Source organism: Dermacentor variabilis, chromosome 6, assembly GCF_050947875.1.
Source record: "Dermacentor variabilis isolate Ectoservices chromosome 6, ASM5094787v1, whole genome shotgun sequence".
Classification (NCBI taxonomy): Eukaryota; Metazoa; Arthropoda; class Arachnida; order Ixodida; family Ixodidae; genus Dermacentor; species Dermacentor variabilis.
Genome location: NC_134573.1, coordinates 53,642,405 through 53,664,656, shown reverse-complemented (window position 1 = coordinate 53,664,656; position 22,252 = coordinate 53,642,405). Strand labels below are relative to the sequence as shown.

The window sequence follows — 22,252 nt, the reverse complement described above, 5'->3', positions numbered from 1 at the left end:
AAAATAACCCGAAGGATGGCTATATACAAGAGTAATCGTGTCTTAGGCATGCAATCGTGGTGCTTTCCATGCACTTCCTGATATTCCATGCACTTCAACATTCATGTTCCTGCTGCGGCATCCAAGGTCGTTTGCAGAGGCTCGCTATTGCTGAATGTGACTTAGGATTACATGGTCCTCGAGTATAGACATCTTAAAGGCAAAGCATTTCTTGGCGAGCATTTGCCACTGTGACCGTATCTATCTATCTAGCCGCCTGCTTCTTGGTGCTCTCATGGTCGTTTCGTTAACTTGGTAAGTACTAAAATTCGCATAATATGAAAAGAGTGTATGAACGACATAAGTGATTGGTCATCACTTGAATATCATGAAATGTATGTCATGTAGATCAATAAACAGCCGCCTACGTCTTGATGCTCTCATGGTGGTTTCGTTAACTTGGTATGTACCGCAATTGGAATAGTGTGACAAAAGTGTATGACGAAGGTAAATGATAGGGCAATACCTGAAAATGCTTGCCATGTAGATCATGAAGCAACTGCCTACGTCTTGGTATATATGAAAATTGGCATAGAATGACAATAGTGTATAACAAACATAAATGATCGTACATGAGATGAATATCATGACATCTGTGTCATGTATGTCATGAAATAGCCACCTCTGTCTTAGCGCTCTCATGGTAGTTTTGTTAGTTTGGTAGGCTCCCCGCACACTGCTTCTTAGAACATCGATTCCCACAGAGCGTGGCGTCTGCCGGCTATTTCTTCAAGCTTTTTATCTGCTTTTCCCAGACAAGTTGACGACTGAGTCTTTCATCATGTTTTCAAAACATAAGTCGAATTGAAGTTCTATACTTCTGCCTGCTGCCACAAGCTAACAAGCATGTGCATTGTGCGAGCTATCTATCTCAGAAAGAGGGAAAGGTTGGGATCCATCATCTATTATTTTGCTGGTCTAGCTTTTGGTGGTCTGCGTGCTGAGCATTGCCAAGCCTTGTGCCTGCTCTCACCATTGCTTTTACATGTTGCTTCACTGCAGCCAGAACAATGACCGGTGTGGGGATAGTACGCGATAAATGTGCTCAAAATGAGCAGATCATTCACACCGTTTTTCTTTGCTATCCTGCATGTGATAAATATATGTCTGCCTAAAGGTGTGTTGCTCTTCCAGTGCACGATAGTGTGAAAACATGTCATCTTATACTTAAAAGGACACTAAAGGTTAATATTAAGTCAACGTGGAGTGCTGAAATACCATCGCAGAAACCTTGAAACGCTTGTTTCGTGCGAAGAAGAGACTTATTTTAGGGAAAAATGCGTTCTGAAGCGTCCGTGTACCTCTAGCGCAGTTCAAATCGCCCGCTATCCGATCGAGGAGTGGCGACGTCATGGTCTCATAGCGAAGTTGCGCCGTCGGTAGGCAAAACGGCGCCCGCAGGAGGCGCTACGGCTTTTCTGCGCAAAACGCAAATGAGCGGCCAGAAATAGCCAAGACAGAGCCGACAGAGCCGACAGCAGCGCGAAAGCGGAATTATGGAGGCTAGCGGAAGGGAAAGCGTGCGACGATAAGCTGGTTCTTTATTTTATGACGCCAACTTCGACGCTCGTTGCAATGGACGACCCTGACAACGACACATTTACTCGCGATGCTGGGCTCAACTTCAGCGATTTAAGCACTGATAAACGTGACCTGCTGCTGAGGGCTCGCGCTGCCGGCGTCATTGCATACTACTACGACGGCGGCCTGCTTTGAAAGGCACTCCACACGACTTCAGTAAATCGGCGTTGAACTCATAATCCTCTGAACGAAAGTGCAGCGATCACAGTGCCTGATTTTTCGGCTCTTTGCGAGCGCGCTGTGGCGGCGGTACGACACTTAAACACTTCGAACGGAGAGGTTCAATAGTTGGCACACAGTGATAAGCGACGTTGGATTCGCTGCTGCAACTGCCCTTGGCCAAGTTCCGCGGACCGTTCGCAGATCCGATGACATCACATGGACGTGGTATTCTCGCTGCTTGTTCCAAATGCAAGTTCGCGAGCCAGCAAGACTACCGCAGAACGACGCGATAACGAAACACCTGAAACACCAAAGCGCGCGCGGCGCGAAGTCGAGCGCGATGAATCGAGCGAAAACGAAACCTTTCGATCACCCATACCACTCAAGAGTAACGTCGAAATGTTATTTCTTTCTTAAATCGAATAGGCGTAGACAAGTTGCATTTTCTTCCGTCTTATATTCTAATGAAATGATTTGTTTATTACGAGTAGTTGACTACTAGTGACATAAATTATGATGAGGAGTGCCTTCGTCATCGGTACCGGAGTGTCGCTGGGCAGTGTCAAATCGTGTCATGCATTTAGCAGAATTTCTAGGTTACTAAAGCTCTGTTTGCAATTATATTGCCGCCTTAGACGTTCTGGAGCATTGTTTTACCACTTTACCTTGACTTCATAGTAACTTTTAGTGTCCCTTTAACATGTTATGCTTAATTGCGGGGTCTAACGCCTAGAAGCTGGAAAGTGGAATATTAGGGACACTCTAAATGAAATCCTCCGTATTTGTGTTCACCATCTGGTGTTTTTGTGCGCACCACAAGTGCGGTACACAAGCATTTTTGCAATAAATCTTTCGGGGTGCGGCTGCTTTGGACGGGTATTGAACCCATTGTCTCGTGCTAAGCTCCACAACGCTATGTAGTGAACGAGTGCATCGAGAAAGTAGAGCAAATGTTAAATGAAAGCTGTGAATTCGAATACGAGTGAATTCGTACAACTCACCTTTTGGGAACCTGTGCAATAATTTTTATTGCTAGTTTTTTTTTTTTACTCTTAAAATGATGCATCTCTATCTATATTCAAAAAAACATTTGGCCCCTGGGATTGACACAACACGTGAGGATTCTTGTCATTTTCGTAGTCTCACCAGGCTTTATTCACATGGTCGTGATGACGAGGATGAAATGCTCTTCCAAACTAATGCGCAGCCACGTCAACTATGGTCGTGCGATTGAAGCGCGACTGCATCTCGCGGGGCGATACGCTAGTTCATGAAAATTATGCATTGAATACGTCACAAATGGAAACACTTGAAAACTTACTAGCATTGTCTTTATGATAGGAAAATGTGAAGCCAGAGGTTGTTTGATTAGAGCCACGGATAAATATGAGTACAAAGTTGTGCAGGCTTTCTGAAATTTGCACATGGTAATGGATGCTGAGATAAGCCGAGAATGTATTACCGTGTTAAATACGGTATTTACGTTAAGACTGTGTGGGCACAGGCATAAAAAGTAATAGTAATACACATAATATTATCGTTATAAAATCTGACCACTATCTTTATTTTTTGTTTGCCTTTTCGTGAAATATTATCCTTAAAATGTGTCTTCTGTACCATATGTAAACTACAGGTGGCATGCAGGCTGTGTTCGTTAAAATTAAAGTGTTCTTGTGCTAAACAATTTAAATGTAATGTTCATATTATCTGAACACGCAGAAAATATATGTGTGTTGGTATTAAGGATAAATGCGCATGGCACCTAATTGAAAATCTGGGTAACTCCATTGGTCTGAATTCATGCAAAACTCTAAAAGCTCACACGTGTAATGCGTGCAGCTATAGAATGAGGGCTATATATATCGATAGATGTATTCAAGTTAGATTGTGAACGTTGTTGTGGCCGATATTCTTTGTTATTTAGGATTCGTTTTTGTTGTTGTGTGCTCGGTATATGGAATGTGGCGTGAGCTGGCGGCGTAAACGACTTGGCGCAATGAACCTCCAACGGCAAATGTTGATTTTTTCTATCGAGAAGTTGGCGGGTCGCAAGAATTGTAGATGGCACGGCCGTGCACCTACAAGCCGCCATTGCACGACGTATCGATTTCTGTGGCAGGTACGCTACCATGCGTGTATATATATATATATATATATATCTTTTGCTTCTTAGCACACAAAAGAATCAGCTGCACATCCCCGCCTCACCCCCCTCCTGCGCTTCCGGGGCTAACACAACACCCTCGTCCTCGAACATTTCAATTTTTGTCATCCTACTCTAGACATGCACTTAGGAGTGGGTGTGTAGTGTATTAGGATACGAATTAATAGAATAATTTCACGGCTGCATGTTTCGATCGAGCATCCGTGGCATTTGTTACCTCGAAACAAATACCATTGTTCAAAGGCTGGCTCGTGAAACAACCCTTCAACCAATGTTGATCTTTTCGCGTGAATTGAATAAAGAAGCACCCACGTGCAACGTGAGCAGGGCGCAGCTAGCGAGTCGATAATTGGAGGGGTGGGGTGGGACCACTCCTCAAAGTTCGCCTTGCTCCTCTAAGGCTCGAGTCGACGTAGAAACTTCACGTCAGCTTGGGTATATACGAGCTCTGTACCGTCCCTCGACGTGCCGTGCAAGACAACCACAGCAGCAGCGGCCGAAAGAGTAGCAGTGCGAAAGTGGAAAGAAGTGGCCGAGAAACAAAGCTGTTGTATGGGCTAGGTGGGCCATTCTTGAACACATAACAGGACAGTGAGAAAAACAACAAGTGCCTTGAAAGGAACGTAAACAGGAAGGGCGCGAACTTCCAACTATATTTAGGAACGTGAAAGCGGGCCTATATGAATACACATCATGTCAACACGTGCCACACAACTTTGATAAAAAACCTGAAGCGCTTCCATATTATCCTTATCAGAGACACGTACCCCTTATCGTATGGATCCCGGCGCATGCCTGTGCAGATACGTATACAAAGCCATCACGTGAGCTGGAAAAAACACGATGCTATGATACAACGAAACACTACGTGTCAGTAAACAAAACCATCTCTAAACTGCAGTTTCTTCCCAATCGAGTTTACAGTAGGCATACTTACGCAATTGTTCTTATTCTTATCCGTAAAATAAGCTTCGATTACTTCTCTTTGTACTTTCTCCTTTGATCTGGACAGGAAGACTGTGTCTTCAAAAATGGGCTTGCACTCACAACGCCTACAACGAATATCAAGGTTGCCAGCAGTGTTAGTGTGTAAAGTCAAGCAACGCTCTCGGGCCTTTTCATTAAAATAGCGCACAGTTTGCCCGATGTATACTTTTTCACAGGTGGACGGGATACTGTAAACGACACCTGAAGTGCACTCCGCGAAGCGTTTTGCGTGGCGTTTGTCACAGACAATGTGCCTTTCTTTGTGCATCATTGCGCATACCCTGGCTAATTTGACGGATGTTTAACAGTTGCATTCAGGTCTTGGTATTTCAGGACGTTGATTCGTATTATGCGGCGCTTCATTCAGCGAAACTGAGGAAGACGATCGAATGTTCGACAGAGTTCCTACGGCACATGGCAAGGTGCTTACTTCCTCCTAAGCAGTTCCACACTAGGCAAGAGAATTCATTAGAGGCCTTGGGTGGTGCATTGATCCTGCAATCCTGAACAACGGACTGCAGAAATGGCCCAAGTTTTGCTTTCTGCCGGAGACCAATACACCACAACTAGTCGCCGCGACTAGGCACATGGCATGCCTCGTGGCAGAAGAGGACAAAGGGTCTGCTAAGGGATAAGGTGTTGAATGTCTACGGCGGAGTTTAAGTGATGGACAGCCTGTTAGGATGCCTTGCAAGACGAGTGTTCGGTGTATAAAAACAGAACGGCTTACCGTCATTCAGCCTGATAAAGAAGAAGGTTTCGCTGTGATGTCACTGGACATCTTCAGAGAAGACGCGAAATGAAGTAAGGAGGAGGGGGGCGGGAACCATGGTAAAGCTGCTATTGAGGAATAGTTTAGTCAGGCTTGGAAATGCCGTCCAAAAGACTGAAGGAAACAGCCTGGATACGTTTTATTCTTGCAAGAGTCACAAGCCGGAATGCCCTCTCAAGCTGATTGTAACGGAGAGGGGCACTTGGCACCGTCTCGTTGGGAGCTACTCGCAGAGGGCTCCAGGCTCTATCAACAATCCATTCATCGTTAGAAGCTCCAAAGAGGTCCTACGTCTTCCAGAAGAAGTCCTGCCTGCTGGCAGAAGAGCCTTCTCTTTAGTAGTTGAACTATTTTATTCCATACCCCCACGAGCGCCATTGTATTGTGAAAAAGTGCATTGAGCACAACAGTGAACTCGCGTTTCATAATGAAGCAGGTTTGAGTAGCGAACATCTCCTGAGTTCTCGTACTTATATTTGAACTTCACTTCTGTAAGACATGAAGGAAAATTCTGGGCTCAAAAGAAAGAAATATGCATAGGGTGATTGGTCACCTCGGTGCTCGGTGACGTTTACATCGCCTGTGTTCACTTTCGGCTTGATGCTTCTGTTTCCCAGCTTCGTGTGTGGTGCATACTTCGGTGCAGTGATGATTACTTAGTGTTCGGGCACGCCTGTAGCAATATCAATCTTGATTATACTGTTTCAGCAATTTTGTATTAGTTTTCCAGAGCTTCTGATGGTCTCAACTTCACCCATGAAAGGCCCGTTACAGCTAGTTACGGCTAGTCATGTGTGTTTGATGTGCACTCAAAAAAAAAATAAACAAAGGCGCTGTACCGCTTCAAAGCGAGTATTCCAAGTTAACAAAAATGACACGGGATACTTTGTTGTTGTCGCTCGGCACTTGAGAAATGATGCCAACATAGGATTATTGAAAGCCCTGTACACCAGGTAGAGCACCTGAGCAGGACTTGGAACTCGCCATGTCTAACGTTAGGTTCATGTCAGCATGCTTTGCAGAATATCAATGGTAGTTGAAAGACGAAGAAGCCCAAACCTCAAAAACGGCCACTTCATGTAAAGCTCTACATCCACCATGTGTCACGCCATGTGAAGAATGTCGCCAATCGGTTCGGGGTGCGAACGGTTTTTACTGCTCGTCACAACTTTGCTAGAGTGTGTGCCACGCCAAACGCGTCACAATGTGTACTTCAGGTGTCGTCTACAGGATCCTGTGAGACTGTAGAAAATAATACATAGGCGGAACGGGGAGGTTATTTTAATGAAAGGACCCGAGAGCATAACTTGACTGTACACAGTAACGCTAGTGGCCACCTCTATATTTATTGTAGGCGTGTTGGGTTCAAGCCGCTTTTTGGAGAAATGGTGTTCGTGCCCAGATCAAAGGACAATCTAAAAATAAACCAAATATAAGCCTATTTTAAGGCTACGAATAAAGATAATTCTGTAAGCATGCCTTCTGCAAATTTGCTTAAAAAAGGGCTAGATTTTTTTTAATTGACAATAGGATTTTTTTTATCATACGATCGTGTTCACTTTGCGCTCTCGCTGTGGTTTTGTAAACGTATCTGCGCATGCCTGGGACGCGATCTATTCGATAAGGCGTGCGTGTCTCTGATAGGGATAATATGGAAGCGCTTGCAGTTTTTTTTTGTCAAATTTGTCTGGCACGGCACTGACCTAATGTGTATTGATGTAGGCCCGCTTTCATGTTCCGAAATATTGACACGTGTACTTATTTTTATCTGGCGACCACGTTTCGCCGCCTAACAAATATAATAGCACACCGCAGGACGCGCCTGCATGTAAAAGAAGTTTCTGGAATGTTATCGATGGTTCCATCCACTGTCTTTCACCGCAACTTGTGTAATCTGATTGCATGTATGCGGACGCGAATAGTGCAGAACTTGGTGGAAGACACGTGGGTCCCAGCGGTTAATCTGGAACATTCGATGACTGATCTATAAAAGCCGACGGGCTTGACCCGCTGATCAGATTTTCGACGATTGCCGACGGTGTTCGCCGCTATCGTTGTGCTATAAGGGTAGCCTGTTTTCGTGGGCACAGGTTCGCCCAATGAAAGTTAGTTTTCTCTTTCCCAGTACTGCTACTGTGTTCTTCAACGTCACCACCACGTGACATCTGGTGGAGGTGCTTTTCGTTCATGTACCGGACGCCCCCGACATGCCATGATCCAAGCCCGGACAGCAAAGAGAACACCAACGTAGTCCCGGACCATCGAGCAAGCCGCCGTCTTCAACAACTGCCCCCGGAGCACGGACTTTTGCTTGAGATGACCAGAAAGATCGCCACCAAGTCCACCCCAATGGCAGCCCCAGCGTCCCCTATCGTGCTGCAGCAGCCCAGGGAGCCTCCGGCGTTCCGTGGTTCAACGTTCGAGGACCCGGAAAGCTGGCTTGAGACATACGAGAGGGTCGCTGCTTTTAACAACTGGAACAGCAACGACAAACTGCGACATGTCTTCTTCGCATTGGAAGACGCTGCCCGGACGTGGTTCGAGAACCGAGAAGCCACCTTAACGACCTGGGACCTGTTCCGAAGCGGCTTTTTGCAGACATTCGCAAGCATCGTACGCAAAGAACGAGCCCAAGCGCTGTTAGGAACCCGGGTGCAGCTACCTAATGAAACAACCGCGATCTTTACAGAAGAAATGAGCCGCCTATTCCGCCACGCCGACCCGGAAATGTCCGAGGAGAAGCAAGTTGGCCTAGTGAATCGTGGTGTAAAGGAGGAACTTTTCGCCGGAATGGTACGAAGCCCACCGAAGACCGTCGAAGAGTTTCTTCACGAGGCCACTAGCATCGAGAAGACACTGGAAAAGCGGACCCGCAATTCAACCGCCGCACGAACTCGACAAACTACGCCGGCGCCGGAGTTGCGTCACTGGCCACCGACGACCTGCGCGAGAATAACCGAGCGGTCGTGCGGGAGGAACTAAAGAAGCTGTTGCCTCCACCACAGCCTCAAATGGCTTCGATTGCCGACGCCGTACGTGAGAAGCTCCAGCAACAACTCGGAGTACGCTCTGAAGCACCACAGCCTCAACCGCAAGCAATGACTTACACCACTGTAGCCCGCCGTCACGTTTCCCCTCCGCACCCACGGCAGAGCCCAGTGACTACACAGTTCCGTCGTCCACCACCACCCCCGCCGCCAGCACGCCAAGCCGTCACCTCACGCGGCGATCCGAGGAAGACTGACGTTTGGCGCGCCCCCGACCACCGCGCGCTTTGCTATCACTGCGGAGAAGCCGGGCAGATCTACCGCCAATGCCCATACCGGGAGATGGGACTCCGAGGGTAAGTAAGTAAGTAAGTGCTTTATTTCCGACATACAACATACATTTGAATATGGAGAGGTGTTGAGGAAAAAAGCTGCGTCAGCAGCTTGACTAAGGGGCTAGGGTTCGCCGTTAACGCGCCACGACCACAGATTGGCGAACGACCTCGCGATATCGCCGACTACCTGGCCACCACTAAGTGGAGCCCTCGACGACAGTCCCATTCGCCGTCACCTGTCGCCGAAGCGCTGACCATACACCGGCCCAGCCCGGGGCCGCTCTGCGAGCCCATATCCGGAAAACTAAACGCAGCAACCGATGGAGGTGCGGTTGCTGTTCGTCAAACTGACGAACATCCTCCGCCGCCAAAGAAGACGACGAAGAGACCATCTCGACGGCATAATGACACGCCGCCATCCCGACGAAGTCAGGAAGCCAAGACTGTACCGACGAAAGACGACTTGAAAACGCGACGTTCCAGCTTCAGTTCAGCACGACGCAGCCGTGATCCGACACCAAGACCTAACTGCAACGCCAGAGAAAGAACCACCGACCTCAACGTGCTTCTCGTCGGCCACGTAGTTACCGCCTCAGTGCACACAGGGGCTGATTACTCCGTAATGAGTGGACACATCGCCGCCCAGTTGAAGAAAGTTAAGACCGCCTGGGAAGGCCCTCAAATTCGGACCGCTCGAGGACACCTAATCACGCCGACTGGAATCTGCACAGCAAGAATAACCATTCATGACCGGACTTACCCTGCCACCTTCGTTATCCTCCAACAGTGTTCACGAGACGTCATTCTCGGTATGAACTTCCTGAACCAACACGGCGCAATCATCGACCTCAAGGCGAAGTCCGTAACGCTGTCGGAAGATAAAGCGATACCGCCGGAGAGCACTCGTAGTCACCACTCCTTGAGTGTGCTCGAAGATCAAGTGAGCATCCCGCCTCGCTCCAGCCTTATTTCGGTCGGCACCGAAACACCCGCTGACGCAGAAGGCGTCAGCGGGTGTCCGTAAGAAGTCCGTAACGCTGTCGGAAGATAAAGCGATACCGCCGGAGAGCACTCGTAGTCACCACTCCTTGAGTGTGCTCGAAGATCAAGTGAGCATCCCGCCTCGCTCCAGCATTATTTCGGTCGGCACCGAAACACCCGCTGACGCAGAAGGCGTCATCAAAGGCGACCAACGTGTACTGCTAGACCGTGAAATTTGCGTCGCAAGAGGGTCGCTCGACTGCAGGGAGGAAAAACTGAAGTGCTGCTGACAAACTTCAGCCAGGAGTTCAAGCACATCAACAAGGGCACGACGATCGCGTACATCGAGTATCGAGGAAATTCTGGAAACAAGTAATGCGTTTGCCCTCTCGGATTCCGCCGCATCTGCCACGACGACCATGGTTCCCGAATCAGACTACGACATTAATCCAAATCTTCCTATGATTGAGCAACAGCAGCTCAGAAGTCTGCTCCGACGATAAAAAGGCTGCCTTTTGACGTTATCGAGGACTCGACAAACACCAGTCGCCGAGCATCGCATAATCACCGAGGAGTGCACTCGACCACTCCGCCAAAGCCCTCACCGAGTTTCGCAGCGAGAACGTGAAGCTATAAGAGAACAAGTCGACGAAATGCTGCGCGACGACGTCATCCAGCCGTCGAAAAGCCCGTGGGCATCCCCTGTAGTCTCGGTGATGAAAAAGGAGGGAACCCTACGTTTCTGTGTCGATTATCGTCGTCTGAACAAGATCACGAAGAAGGACGTATACCCCCTCCCACGGATAGACGACGCATTGAATCGGCTCTGCAACGCTAAATACTTCTCGTCGATGGACCTCAAATCTGGCTATTGGCAAATAGACGTCGATGAAAGAGATCGCGAAAAGACCGCCTTCATCACCCCAGGCGGCCTCTAAGAGTTCAAGGTTATGCCGTTTCAACTGTGATCGGCGCCTGCAACGTTCCAGCGCGTGATTAACATGGTTTTAGCAGGATTGAAGTGGCAGACCTGTCTCGTTTACTTAGATGACGTCGTTGTTTTCGCCGGAAATTTCGACGATCACCTTAGGTGGCTTGCAACATTAATCGAGGCCATCAAGTCATCAGTGCTCACTCTGAAACCAGAAAAGTGCCGCTTCGCTTACGATGAGCTTCTGTACCTAGGCCACGTCATCAGCAAGTCTGTAGTCCGCCCCGACCCGCAGAAGACAGCTGCCATAGCAAAGTTCCCACAGCCCATCGACAAGAAGCCAGTGCGTAGATTTCTTGGCATGTGTGCCTACTAGAGGCGATTTGTCAAGGACTTTTCACGCATCGCTGACCCGCTGACACAGCTAACTAAATGTGACGTCGAGTTCAAATGGGAAACGCCGCAGGCCGACGCATTTCAAGAACTCAAACGACGCATGTAGTCGCCGCCCGTACTTGCGCACTTCTACGAGCACGCAGACACCGAAATCCACACTGACGCCAGTAGCCTAGGCCTCGGTGCCGTCCTAGTACAGAGAAAAGATGGACATGAACACGTGATAGCTTACGCTAGCCGGTCATTGTGAAAAGCGGAAGGCAATTATTCTACAACCGAAAACTAATGCCCCGCCATCGTTTGGGCTACAGCTAAATTTTGCCCTTACCAATATGGCAGGCCATTGAAAGTCGTCAGCGACCATCACGCCTTGTGTTGGCTAGCGAATCTAAAGGATCCCTCAGGACGGCTAACACGGTTGAGCCTCACACTACTAGAATACGACATCACTGTAACATACCAGTCCGGACGGAAACAATCAGATGCCGATCGCCTATCACGCAACCCCATTGACCCGCTCCCGCAAGATGGCGAGGATGACGATGCCTTCCTTGGAATAATACGCGTGGAAGACTTCGCCGAACAACAACGAGGGCACCCGGGGCTAAAAGCCCTAGTCGAGTATTTGGAAGGGCACACCGACGTTGTCCCTAGGGCATTTAAGCGTGGATTGTCTTCTTTCACGCTTCAAAACAACCTACTCGTGAAGAACTTCTCACCAGTCCGCGCTAACTGCCTTCTTGTTGTTCAGTCGGCGCCGCGTCCAGAAGTACTGCACTCCCTACATGATGGTCCGACCGCTGGGCACCTCGGTTTCTCCCGGACGCAATCGAGGATACAAGAAAGGTATTACTGGCCGCTCCAAACCGCCGATGTCGCCAGTTACGTCAGCACATTCCCAGACTGTCAGCGACGCAAGACACCAGCGACAAGGCCAGCGGGATTACTGCAGCCTATCAAGCCTCCTTACCGACCTTTTCAGCAGATCGAGATGGACTTGTTGGGATCGTTTCCGACTTCAACTTCCGGAAATAAGTGGATCGTCGTGGCGATGAACTATCTCACCCGCTTCGATGAAACTAAAGCTCTACCAACAGGCAGCGCAGCCGAAGTGGCGAAATTTTTCGTCGAGAACAGCCCGCTGCAACATGGTGCTCCAGAAGTCGCATCACCGAGAGAGGAGCGGCTTTTACTGGAGAGCTCACGCAAGCCATTCTGCAATACAGCCAGACGAGTCACAGGAGGACAACTGCATACCATCCGCAGACGAATGGTTTCACGGATCGCCTGAACAAGACCCTCGCCGACATGCTAGCAATGTACGTCGACGTCGAGCACAAGACGTGGGATGCGGTTCTGCCGTACGTAACATTCGCTGACAACACGGCGGTGCAAGAAACAACACAGATCACGTCATTTAAGGTGGTTTACGGCAGGAAGCCGACGACGACGCTCGACGCCATGCTGCCGCACGTCACTGACGAGGGAAATCTTGACGTCGCTACCTATCTCGAGCGCACCGAAGAAGCCCGACAGCTCGCCCGTCTGCGGATCAAGAACCAGCAGAGGACCGACAGCCGACCCTCCAACCTCCGACGACGCTTCGTCGAGTATCAGCCCGGCGACCGTGTTTAGGTATGGACCCCGATACGCCAACGAGGACTCAGTGAGAAACTACTCCGACGCTACTTCGGACCCTACAAGGTCGTCCGACGTATTGGCGCTCTGGACTATGAGGTAGTGCCAGACGGCATTTCGCATTCACAGCGGCGCCGCGCACGATCTGAAGTGGTCCACGTGGTGCGCCTTAAACCCTTTTTCGTACGCTGACGAACTTCCTTAATTTTGTTGCTTTCTTTGCTAGGAGTGCTTTTGTTTATTAGTTTCGTTTTTTGCAGCATCAGGTCGATGCTTTTTAAGAGCGGGGTAATGACATGTGTACTTATCTTTATCTAGCGACCACGTTTCGCCGCCTAACAAATGTTATTGCACAGCGCAGGACGCGCCTGCATGTAAAGAAATTTTGTGGGATGTTATCGATGGTTCCGTCCACCGTCTTTCACCGCAACTTGTGTAATGTGATTGCATGTATGCGCTACGCGAATAGTGTAGAATTTTGTGGAAGACACGCGGGTCCCAGTGGTTAATCTGGAACATTCGATGACTGATCTATAAAAGCCGACGCGCTTGACCCGCTGATCACATATTCTACGATCGCCGACGATGTTCGCCGCCGCTTCACCCGCCGTGGTTGCTCAGTGGCTATGGTGTTGGGATGCTGAGCACGAGGTCGCGGGATCGAATCCCGGCCACGGCGGCAGCATTTCGATAGGGGCGAAATGAGAAAGCACCCGTGTGCTTAGATTTAGGTGCGCGTTAAAGAACCCCAGGTGGTCAAAATTTCCGGAGTCCTCCACTACGGCGTGCCTCATAATCAAAAAGTGGTTTTGGCACGTAAAACCCCAAATATTAATATGTTCGCCGCTATCGTTGTGCTATAAGTGTAGCCTGTTTTTGTGGGCACAGGTTCGCCCAATAAAAGTTAGTTTTCTCTTTCACAGTATTCTTCAACGTCACCACCACGTGATAATATAGTTGGAAATTTGAGACGGCCATCTGATATTCCTTTCATAGCGATTGTTTGTTCGCACTGCAAAGCTTCGCGTTAACACGGAAGCCTATAACTCGTGAGAATTTCGGCGAAGAAATGTCCAATCAGTTCTCTCGAAAGCGCTTATGTGGCGCATATATAACTGCCTATGCCGTTGCACCTGTCCGCGGCGATACACGTGATAGGTAAACGTGGATGTTCAGAATGTCCTTCTTGGAAAAAAAACGGAAGCCTATAGCCCTTTCGGAGTTCCGTTCAGCGAAGTACAATCATTTATCTTCAAAGCGCTGGTTGGGCGCGCACATGAGTTCTCCTTCTAAGGCGCGTTCTCAGACCGATTCACGCAATAAATAAACGGATATGCAGAGATATACCTTCGCAAATACAGAAGTCGGAGCGTAGCCAGGACGAGTTGTTTCCGTGAAAAGTGCTACTATGACGGCACATACATGCTCCCCATGCCAATGTACGCGCGAACTCTGATTAACGCGAAGAATAAAGGGGTATGTAGAGATATGCTTACAGGAAAAATAAAAAAAATAGGCCTATAACCTGCTGGGATGTCGGCCATTCAAGGAGCAAACCTTTGACTGGGACCCCCTGGTAACGCACTTGCTCACGCCGATTAGCGCGATGAATACAACGACATGCGCAGATTGGCCGTCGCCGAAAAAAAAGATAAGGCTCATAGATTTTGGCCTGCTATTATGCCAACGCTGCCAGGGTGAATTTTTTCTCTGCTCTTGCGCAATCCCCATAATCGCCCGTTAGAATGCCGATGCAGCCAGGTTATGTCACTTCTTTGCTTTTGAGCTATCCCATATCGATAAAAGGCACTTATGGAGGCTAGCTGATCAATAGATCGACCAATGGATTCGTCTCGAAGTGTAGCAGCTGCCTGACCTCTATTAGTATGAACCGCTTTATTGGTTTGATAAATTTTTGCACCTAATCGTTTTGTCTAGGGACAAGGTACATCACATGGCCTACAGCGTAGTAGCCATCGTCGGACGTTCACCAAAGTTGCGCTTTCACGGGCTGTCACTATAATTCCAGTAACTATTTTAGGAGTTAGATTGTCACATAACAGCAGCATTAACAGGACCGACGTGGAACTCTCAAGATGCGCGCTGCTTCTCCGTGAAATCAGGAGGAGGTATCCGCATGTGTTTGTAGCGGCTGACCCAATACAAACAGTTTAGCCTAAAATCATAAGCTATATGGCGACTCATCGACTAAGCGATGTCTCTTAAACGCAATGCCTGACGACCTCGTATGGATGCAGACACATTTAAGGAATCCTGCTGTATACGTAAAGCTCCTGGTCCATTTTGTCACACCCGTTTTGTTTACGAGTGACTCTGTTAGTAGTCAACACTATATCACACATCACCGACCATTGGCGACGCTCAGCAAAAAACCAAAGTGACGTAAATTGCTTGCTTGAATCTTTTCAACAACCCGCTGAATCGCTCAGTGCATAGCTAGTGATAGTTTTACTTACGTGCAGTTAATAGCATGCTTCAGGGCAGAGAAAAAGGCTTGGGCTATTCCTTTAACTTCAATCTTCCCGTTCTTGAACTTGAGGTCAGCGGCCACTGGTATCTGAGACATAAAGAAAATTTGTTGCTTCAAAAACTGGTCCTTCGAAAGTACTTGACTACGGCAGCTGATGAACAAGGGGTGATGCATCAAATACTTGTAACCAATTGCAGCAATAATTGTACATAATATTGGGTGAGCGCCATACAGACCAGGGGACATCGGAGGTTGTTTGTTCTTGGTGATTCTTTATAAAGCCAAAACTAAGAAATTTCTGCACCAACGGTAAGTCAGCAGCAATGAAGATCTTCAACACAGGCCCTCTAAATTTTGTGGCTGGCCCTCTAACTCTGTCTGCAAACTGTCCGCAAAACATGTATTCAGACATAGCAAATAAGGCAGCAAACTGAGCATGTATTCGAAGGCCCTAACATCATTTACGAAGTTCCCAGTGGTAGTCAGGGCATGGGGTTCCGGCAGTGAAGATGATTACGAAATGTGAGGAGTGCGATTGATTTATCAAAATCTAGAGCATCGTGACAGAATGTAATACAAGTGTGATCCACAATGGCGGCCAGATGCAACAAAATATTGACACGTGTGCTTGTTTGTGTTTATCGGACCACCACGTTTCACCGCCTAACAAATGTTATCGTACAGCGCAAGTCGCACCTGCATGTATCGGAAATTTCTTCAATGTTATCGATGGTTCCATTCGCTGTCTGCCACCGAACATTGTTTAATGTGATTGCATGTATGCCCGACGCGAATAGTGTAGAACTTCGTGGAAGACATGTGGGTCCCAGCGATTACTATGGAACATCCACGTCCGATGTATAAAAGCCGATGCCCTTGACCCGCTGATCAGATTTCCGACGATCGCCGACTGTGTCCGCCACTATCGTTGGGCTTTAAAGGTAACTTGTTTTTGAGAGCACAAGTTCGCCCAATAAATATTCAGTTTCACCATTTACGGTTTTACCTCAAGCTGGCGAGTGGTAGAATCGAAAATGTCATGGTTGAGATCCTGTTCGACGTTCCGCAGCGGAATCAGCGCAGAAACAGCGTGTTCGTCCTCAATGTATATAGCAACCCTAGAGACTCGCGCCAGCAGTTGAAGACCATTCTCAAGAAGGCGACCGACTTGGCCGACCCGCGACCCTTGGTCGTCGTCGGCGACTTCAACGCACCATATGGCATCTGGGGTTACGTCTACGACACTACCAAGGGGCGAAACCTGTGGCAAGACGCCAACGAGATGGACCTCACTCTGGTCACTGACAAGAATTTTCCTACGCGCATTGGCAACTCCATCACCCGGGACTCGACACCCGACCTCGCCTTCGTGAGGAATGTCGAGGACGTGGGTTGGGAGAACACCGCCATGGAGTTCGGCAGCGACCACTATATCCTCGAGACCAACTTCAAGGTGTCTCGGAGTAGGGTTAGGCAATTCACGTTCATCGATTGGGGCCATTTTCGCAAGATTCGTGACGAACCCGGGAGAGCCAGGGCACCCGCCACTCTCGAAGAATGGTGTGAAGGCATCCGGAACGACGCTTCCGCGGCCACCAAGAAAGTGGAAACAGATCTCGACGTCGAGCGGATGGACAGCAGACTAGCCCACCTGATCGAGGCCAAAACCGCCATGCTCTGCCGATGGAAGGGTCAAAGGCTCAATCGCAGACTCCGAAAGAAGATTTCGGAGCTCAACAATGTCATTGAAGACCACTGCAAGGCGCTATGCCAGCAGCAGTGGGAAGAGCTCTGCGAATCCATCGACGGACAGATCCGCAACGGCAAATCCTGGGGTATGCTAAAGCACCTTCTCGATGAAAGCGGCTCGAAGTCAAATCAAAGGCATACGTTGGCCCCGGGCCCTTCACGAAGCCACCAGGTCTAACACGGTCGATGAACTCGTCGCAAACCTCATACAGAAGTACCTGCCCGTCCGTCGTGACGGAGATCCGTTGACCCAACCCCCGGACTACCAAGGCCCTCCACGACCCGAGCTTGATGAAGACTTCTCCATTGCCGAGGTCAGACAGGCCATCTTCGTGCTCAACCGCAAGTCTGCGCCGGGTCCGGACGGAGTCACCAACAGAATACTGAGAAACCTCGACGACACGTCGATTATCTTTCTGACCGACAAGATACACGAGTCCTGGAAGAGCGGCATTGTACCTGCAGAATGGAAGACGGCCTGCACGGTGCTCATTCCTAAGCCCGGCAAGGCCCCGAACATCGAAAACTTGAGGCCGATTTCTCTGACCTCCTGCGTCGGCAAGGTCATGGAGCGCGTCGTCCTCAACAGGCTTAACGGGTATCTCGAAGACAACGAGGTTTACACTTACAAAATGATCGGCTTCCGCGCCGGACTCTCAACGCAGGATGCCATGAAACTAATCAAGCATCAGATTGTGGATGGCCGTTCCAGAGACGTCAAGGCTCTACTCGGTCTTCGTCGTCAAGACCATTTCAGACCTGGGTCTCGGTTCCAGATTTCACAACTACGTCAGCTCTATTCTAACTGACAGGAAGGCATAGCTTCGCATTGGAGACTTCCGCTCCGAAGATGTGCCCCTCGGAGGGCGGGGCACTCCTCAGGGCGCCGTCATCTCCCCAACATTGTTTACTATCTGTATGATTGGTCTTTCCGAGAGGTTGGCGCGCGTCGAGGACGTCAAGCACACCATTTACGCAGATGACATCACCATATGGTGCTCCCGCGGCTGCGAGGGCAGAGTCGAAGAAGCCATGCAGGAGGCGATTGACGTGATCGAGGAGTATCTCCGCCCCACCGGACTTCGATGCTCCCCCGCCAAGTCGGAGCTGCTACTTTACGGAAAAGAGAAGGGAGGCAGGCCCAAAGATTGGAAACCAGTCTCTGAAAGCAGCATCAGACTTCGCACTTGTGACGGGGGGGGGTGATACCCAGGGTCGACGTTATTCGGGTCCTGGGCATGTTTGTCGAATTCAACGGCGGCAATGGAACTGCTCTCCGAAAGATTATCGCAAAGACGGACAACGCTTTCCGCCTAGTTCGCAGAATCGCAAGCCGGCATCGAGGCATGAAGGAAAGCAATCTTCTCAGGCTGATCGATGCCTTCGTACTCTGCCACCTCACGTACACGATTTCTATGCACAACTTGCTCAGAGCGGAGCGAGACAAGCTCAACGTTCTTATCCGCAAAATAGTCAAGAGGGCTCTCGGGCTACCCATCCGGACCCATACCGAGGATCTCTTCAAGCTGGGGGTACATAACACTGCCGAAGAGATTGCCGAAGCCCAAGAACGCACGCAACTCAGTCGCCTGGCCACCACAGCGGCAGGTAAACGCATCCTCGAAGAGCTGGGTTACCACCCGGCGGAATGTTTGATGGTCAGTACCCCGATCCCTAGGTGCATTCGAGACAAGTTCGTAGTGGCCCCTGTGCCCCGAAACGTCCATCCCGTCCACAACGAGGGCCAGAGGCCAGAGCAAGGCCAGAGCAGCAGCCATCCTCAAACAGATCAAGCGACACGACATTAGCGCAAGCTTCGTCGACGCTGCGGAGTACAGTGATGGGAAGTCCTTTGCCGTCGTTGTTCGCGTCCTCGCCGGACCTACAATAAAGTTTATTCACTCACTCACTCACTCACTCACTCACTACCATGTGACAATATGTTATATTACTGGAAAAGCAGGTAATTATGTTCGTTAACTATACCGCTGATCAGGCATGTAGCCAGGATTTTTTTTCGGGGGGCCCACCACCTTCATCATCATCATCATCCTCATCAGCAGCAACATCCTCATCCTCATCAGCAGCAGCATCCTCATCCTCATCAGCAGCAGCATCCTCGTCATCCTCATCAGCAGCAGCATCCTCATCATCCTCATCATCATCAGCATCATCAGTCTGTTTTATGTCCACTGCAGGACGAAGGCCTCTCCCTGCGATCTCCAATTACCCCTGTCCTGCGCCAACCGATTCCAACTAGCGCCGCGAATTTCCTAATTTCATCACTCCACCTAGTGTTTTGTCGTCCTCGATTGCGTTTCCCTTCTCTTGGTACCATTCTGTAACCCTAATGGTCCAACGGTTATCTAACCGGCGCATTACATGACCTGCCCAGCTACATTTTTTCCTCTTGATGTCAATTTGAATATAGTCTATACCAGTTCGCTCTCTGATACAAACCACTCTCTTTCTCTCTTAACGCTATGCCTAGCAATCTTCGTTCGATCGCTCTTTGCGTGTTCCTTAACTTGCTCTCAAGTCTCTGCCGCATATGCACTGGCAAAATGCACTGGGAAATGCACTGGCAAATGCACTGGCAAATGCATTGGCACTGGACATATTGCACTGGCAAAATGCACTGATTGCACACCTTACTTTTCAATAATAATGGTAAGCTTCCAGTCAGGAGCTGGCAATGTCTGCCGTATGCGATCCAACCTATTTTTATTCTTCTGTGAATTTCCTTCTCATGATCAGGGTTCCCTCTGATTAATTGACCTAGGTAAACGTACTCCTTCACAGTCTGTAGAGGCCGACTGGCCATCCTGATCTCTTGTTCCTTTGCCCGGCTATTTATCATTATCTTCTGCATAATAATATTCAACCCCACTCTTACACTCTGTTAAGGTCTCCAATCATTTGTTGTAACTCGTCTGCATTGTTGTTGAATAGAACAATGTCATCGGCAAACCAAAGGTTGCTGAGCTATTTGCCGTCGATCTTTACTCCTAAGCTTCCCAGTTTATTAGCTTGAATTCTTCTAAGCACGCAGAAAATAGCTTTGGAGAAATTGTGTCTCCCTGTCTGACCCCTTTCTCTATAGGTATCTCCCTGCTTTTCTTGTGTAGAATTAAGGTAGCTGTCGAACCTCTGTAGATATTCGAACGCGAAAGACGAGTCAGTAAGACGAGAAACTATTTACAGATTATATTTACAACGGTCGATGCGCTGACCGGTTAGATTCACAGCGCGAGCCCAGTTCGTTCTTCCTCCTCTTTTCTGGAATGATGGCGCCCACGCGCCTCGTTCAAACAAACAAATACCTCTCGCATGTACCAATATTTTCCAAGCTTTTTATGTAAGCGTTCTGTACTCCTTGATTACGTAGTGCCTCTAAGATTGCTGGTATCTCTACTGAATCAAATGCATTTTCGTAATCTATATAAGCCACATAGATAGGCTTAATGTACTCTGCAGATTTCGCGATAACCTGATTGATGACTTGGATGTGATCCATTGTAACGCATTTCTTCCTGAAGCCAGCCTGTTCCCTTGGTTGACAAAATCCAGTGTTAACCTTATTCTATTGGAGATTATTTTTGTAAATATTTTATATAATACTGGGAGCAAGCTAATGGTCCCATAATTGTTCAATTCTTTAACGTCTCCTTTTTTGTGAATTGTGAATTTTGTGAATTTTTGTGAAAATGTCTGCATTCTTCCTGTTTTCTGGGACCCTTGCAGTCGATAGACACTTCGTATAAAGAGCCGCCAGTTTTCCAAGCATTATGTCTCCTCCATCTTTGATTAAATCGACTGTTATCCCACCTTATCCTCCCGCTCTTCATCGTTTCATGTCTTGCAGGGCCCTTCTGCCCTCATCGCTAGTTATAGGAGAGTTTCTGTATCCTGTTCATTACTGTTTCTAAGTGAACTATCGTGACTCCTCTGGGTACTGTATACATGTCAGCTTAGAATTTTGCCGCTGCTTTTACTATATCTTCGAGATTGCTGATGATATTATCCTTCTTATCTTTTAGTGCATACATCATGGTTTGTACTATGCGAGGTTTCTTTTTTCTGATTTCAGGCTGCGTGCATTTTTTATGGCTTCTTCAGTCTTTCTCATGTTATAGTTTCGAATATCAGTTATTTTCGCCTTGTTGATCAGTTTTGACAGTTCCGCGAATTGCGTAACGCTGTGCGGCCGCCAGTCCCATACAACCGCGTAGAGCACAGGACTCTGCGATTCTAGACGTACTGCGCTCACGGCGAAAGGTTAGAAAAACACCCACATAAGCACAGCAGAGAAGTGGCTACGTGAGCCGGTTCGACCAATAACTGTAGAAGCGTCATTCAAAACAATTGTTCTCCACTTCAGGCGGCATTTTCTCTACTTCCTTTTTAATAAAAAGATGTTGATCCATAAATATTCTCATAAACAACGGTTAACTTTTTTATTATTCGCTTTTGCTTGCAGTTTGGTTGTTGCCTTGGCTCTCTCCCTTAATAGATCGCTTAATTTCTCAACTCCTTGCGATTTTTGTTTCTAGTTGCCAATTTTGCACGAAAAGTGCCATACAGTTAGGGAAAAACAGTCGAGGTAACGGGCGACAGTCATCTTGCTTATTGGTTTAAGGGTTATTGCAGGGTCTGATGATCGACGCTGTATCGCAATATTTTATTTCCCACCTTATCTAACCCATATCACGTGTATATGGTTCCGGACATCTGCCAGCGTCGCGGCGAGCCCTAACTCAAGGAAATAATGAAGCAAAGGGATAAGTTAAACGCAATTGGCGTTTTCTCCGGCCGCAACTCGTTCCATGAGAGTACAGACCAGCTGAGTAACAGTCGCATCCCCCTCCTGGTCCCAGGATCAGCCTAAACAAAGAAGGTTGCACTAACAAAAGCAAAAGCTATGCGCGGGACGGTTGAATGGGTGCTGACAACTGAATGCATCTCGCGTTAATCGCGCGGGTGCGGAATCTACGAGAAAACTGTCCTTCAGATTACAAGAGATGGCGATAACTACCGCC

The 22,252-nt window shown here is 48.5% G+C and overlaps 1 protein-coding gene across 1 annotated transcript in view; it reads right to left on the bottom strand.

Annotated features, from left to right (window-relative positions):
- The window catches only part of LOC142586135 (glutamate receptor-like), a 102,151-nt gene that overhangs the window by 67,063 nt on the left and 12,836 nt on the right, over positions 1-22,252 (bottom strand). Inside the window, exon 2 of the mRNA XM_075697387.1 lies at positions 15,451-15,551. Within this exon, the coding sequence (XP_075553502.1) occupies positions 15,451-15,551 (101 nt within the window). The remainder of the gene's footprint in view (positions 1-15,450; positions 15,552-22,252) is intronic.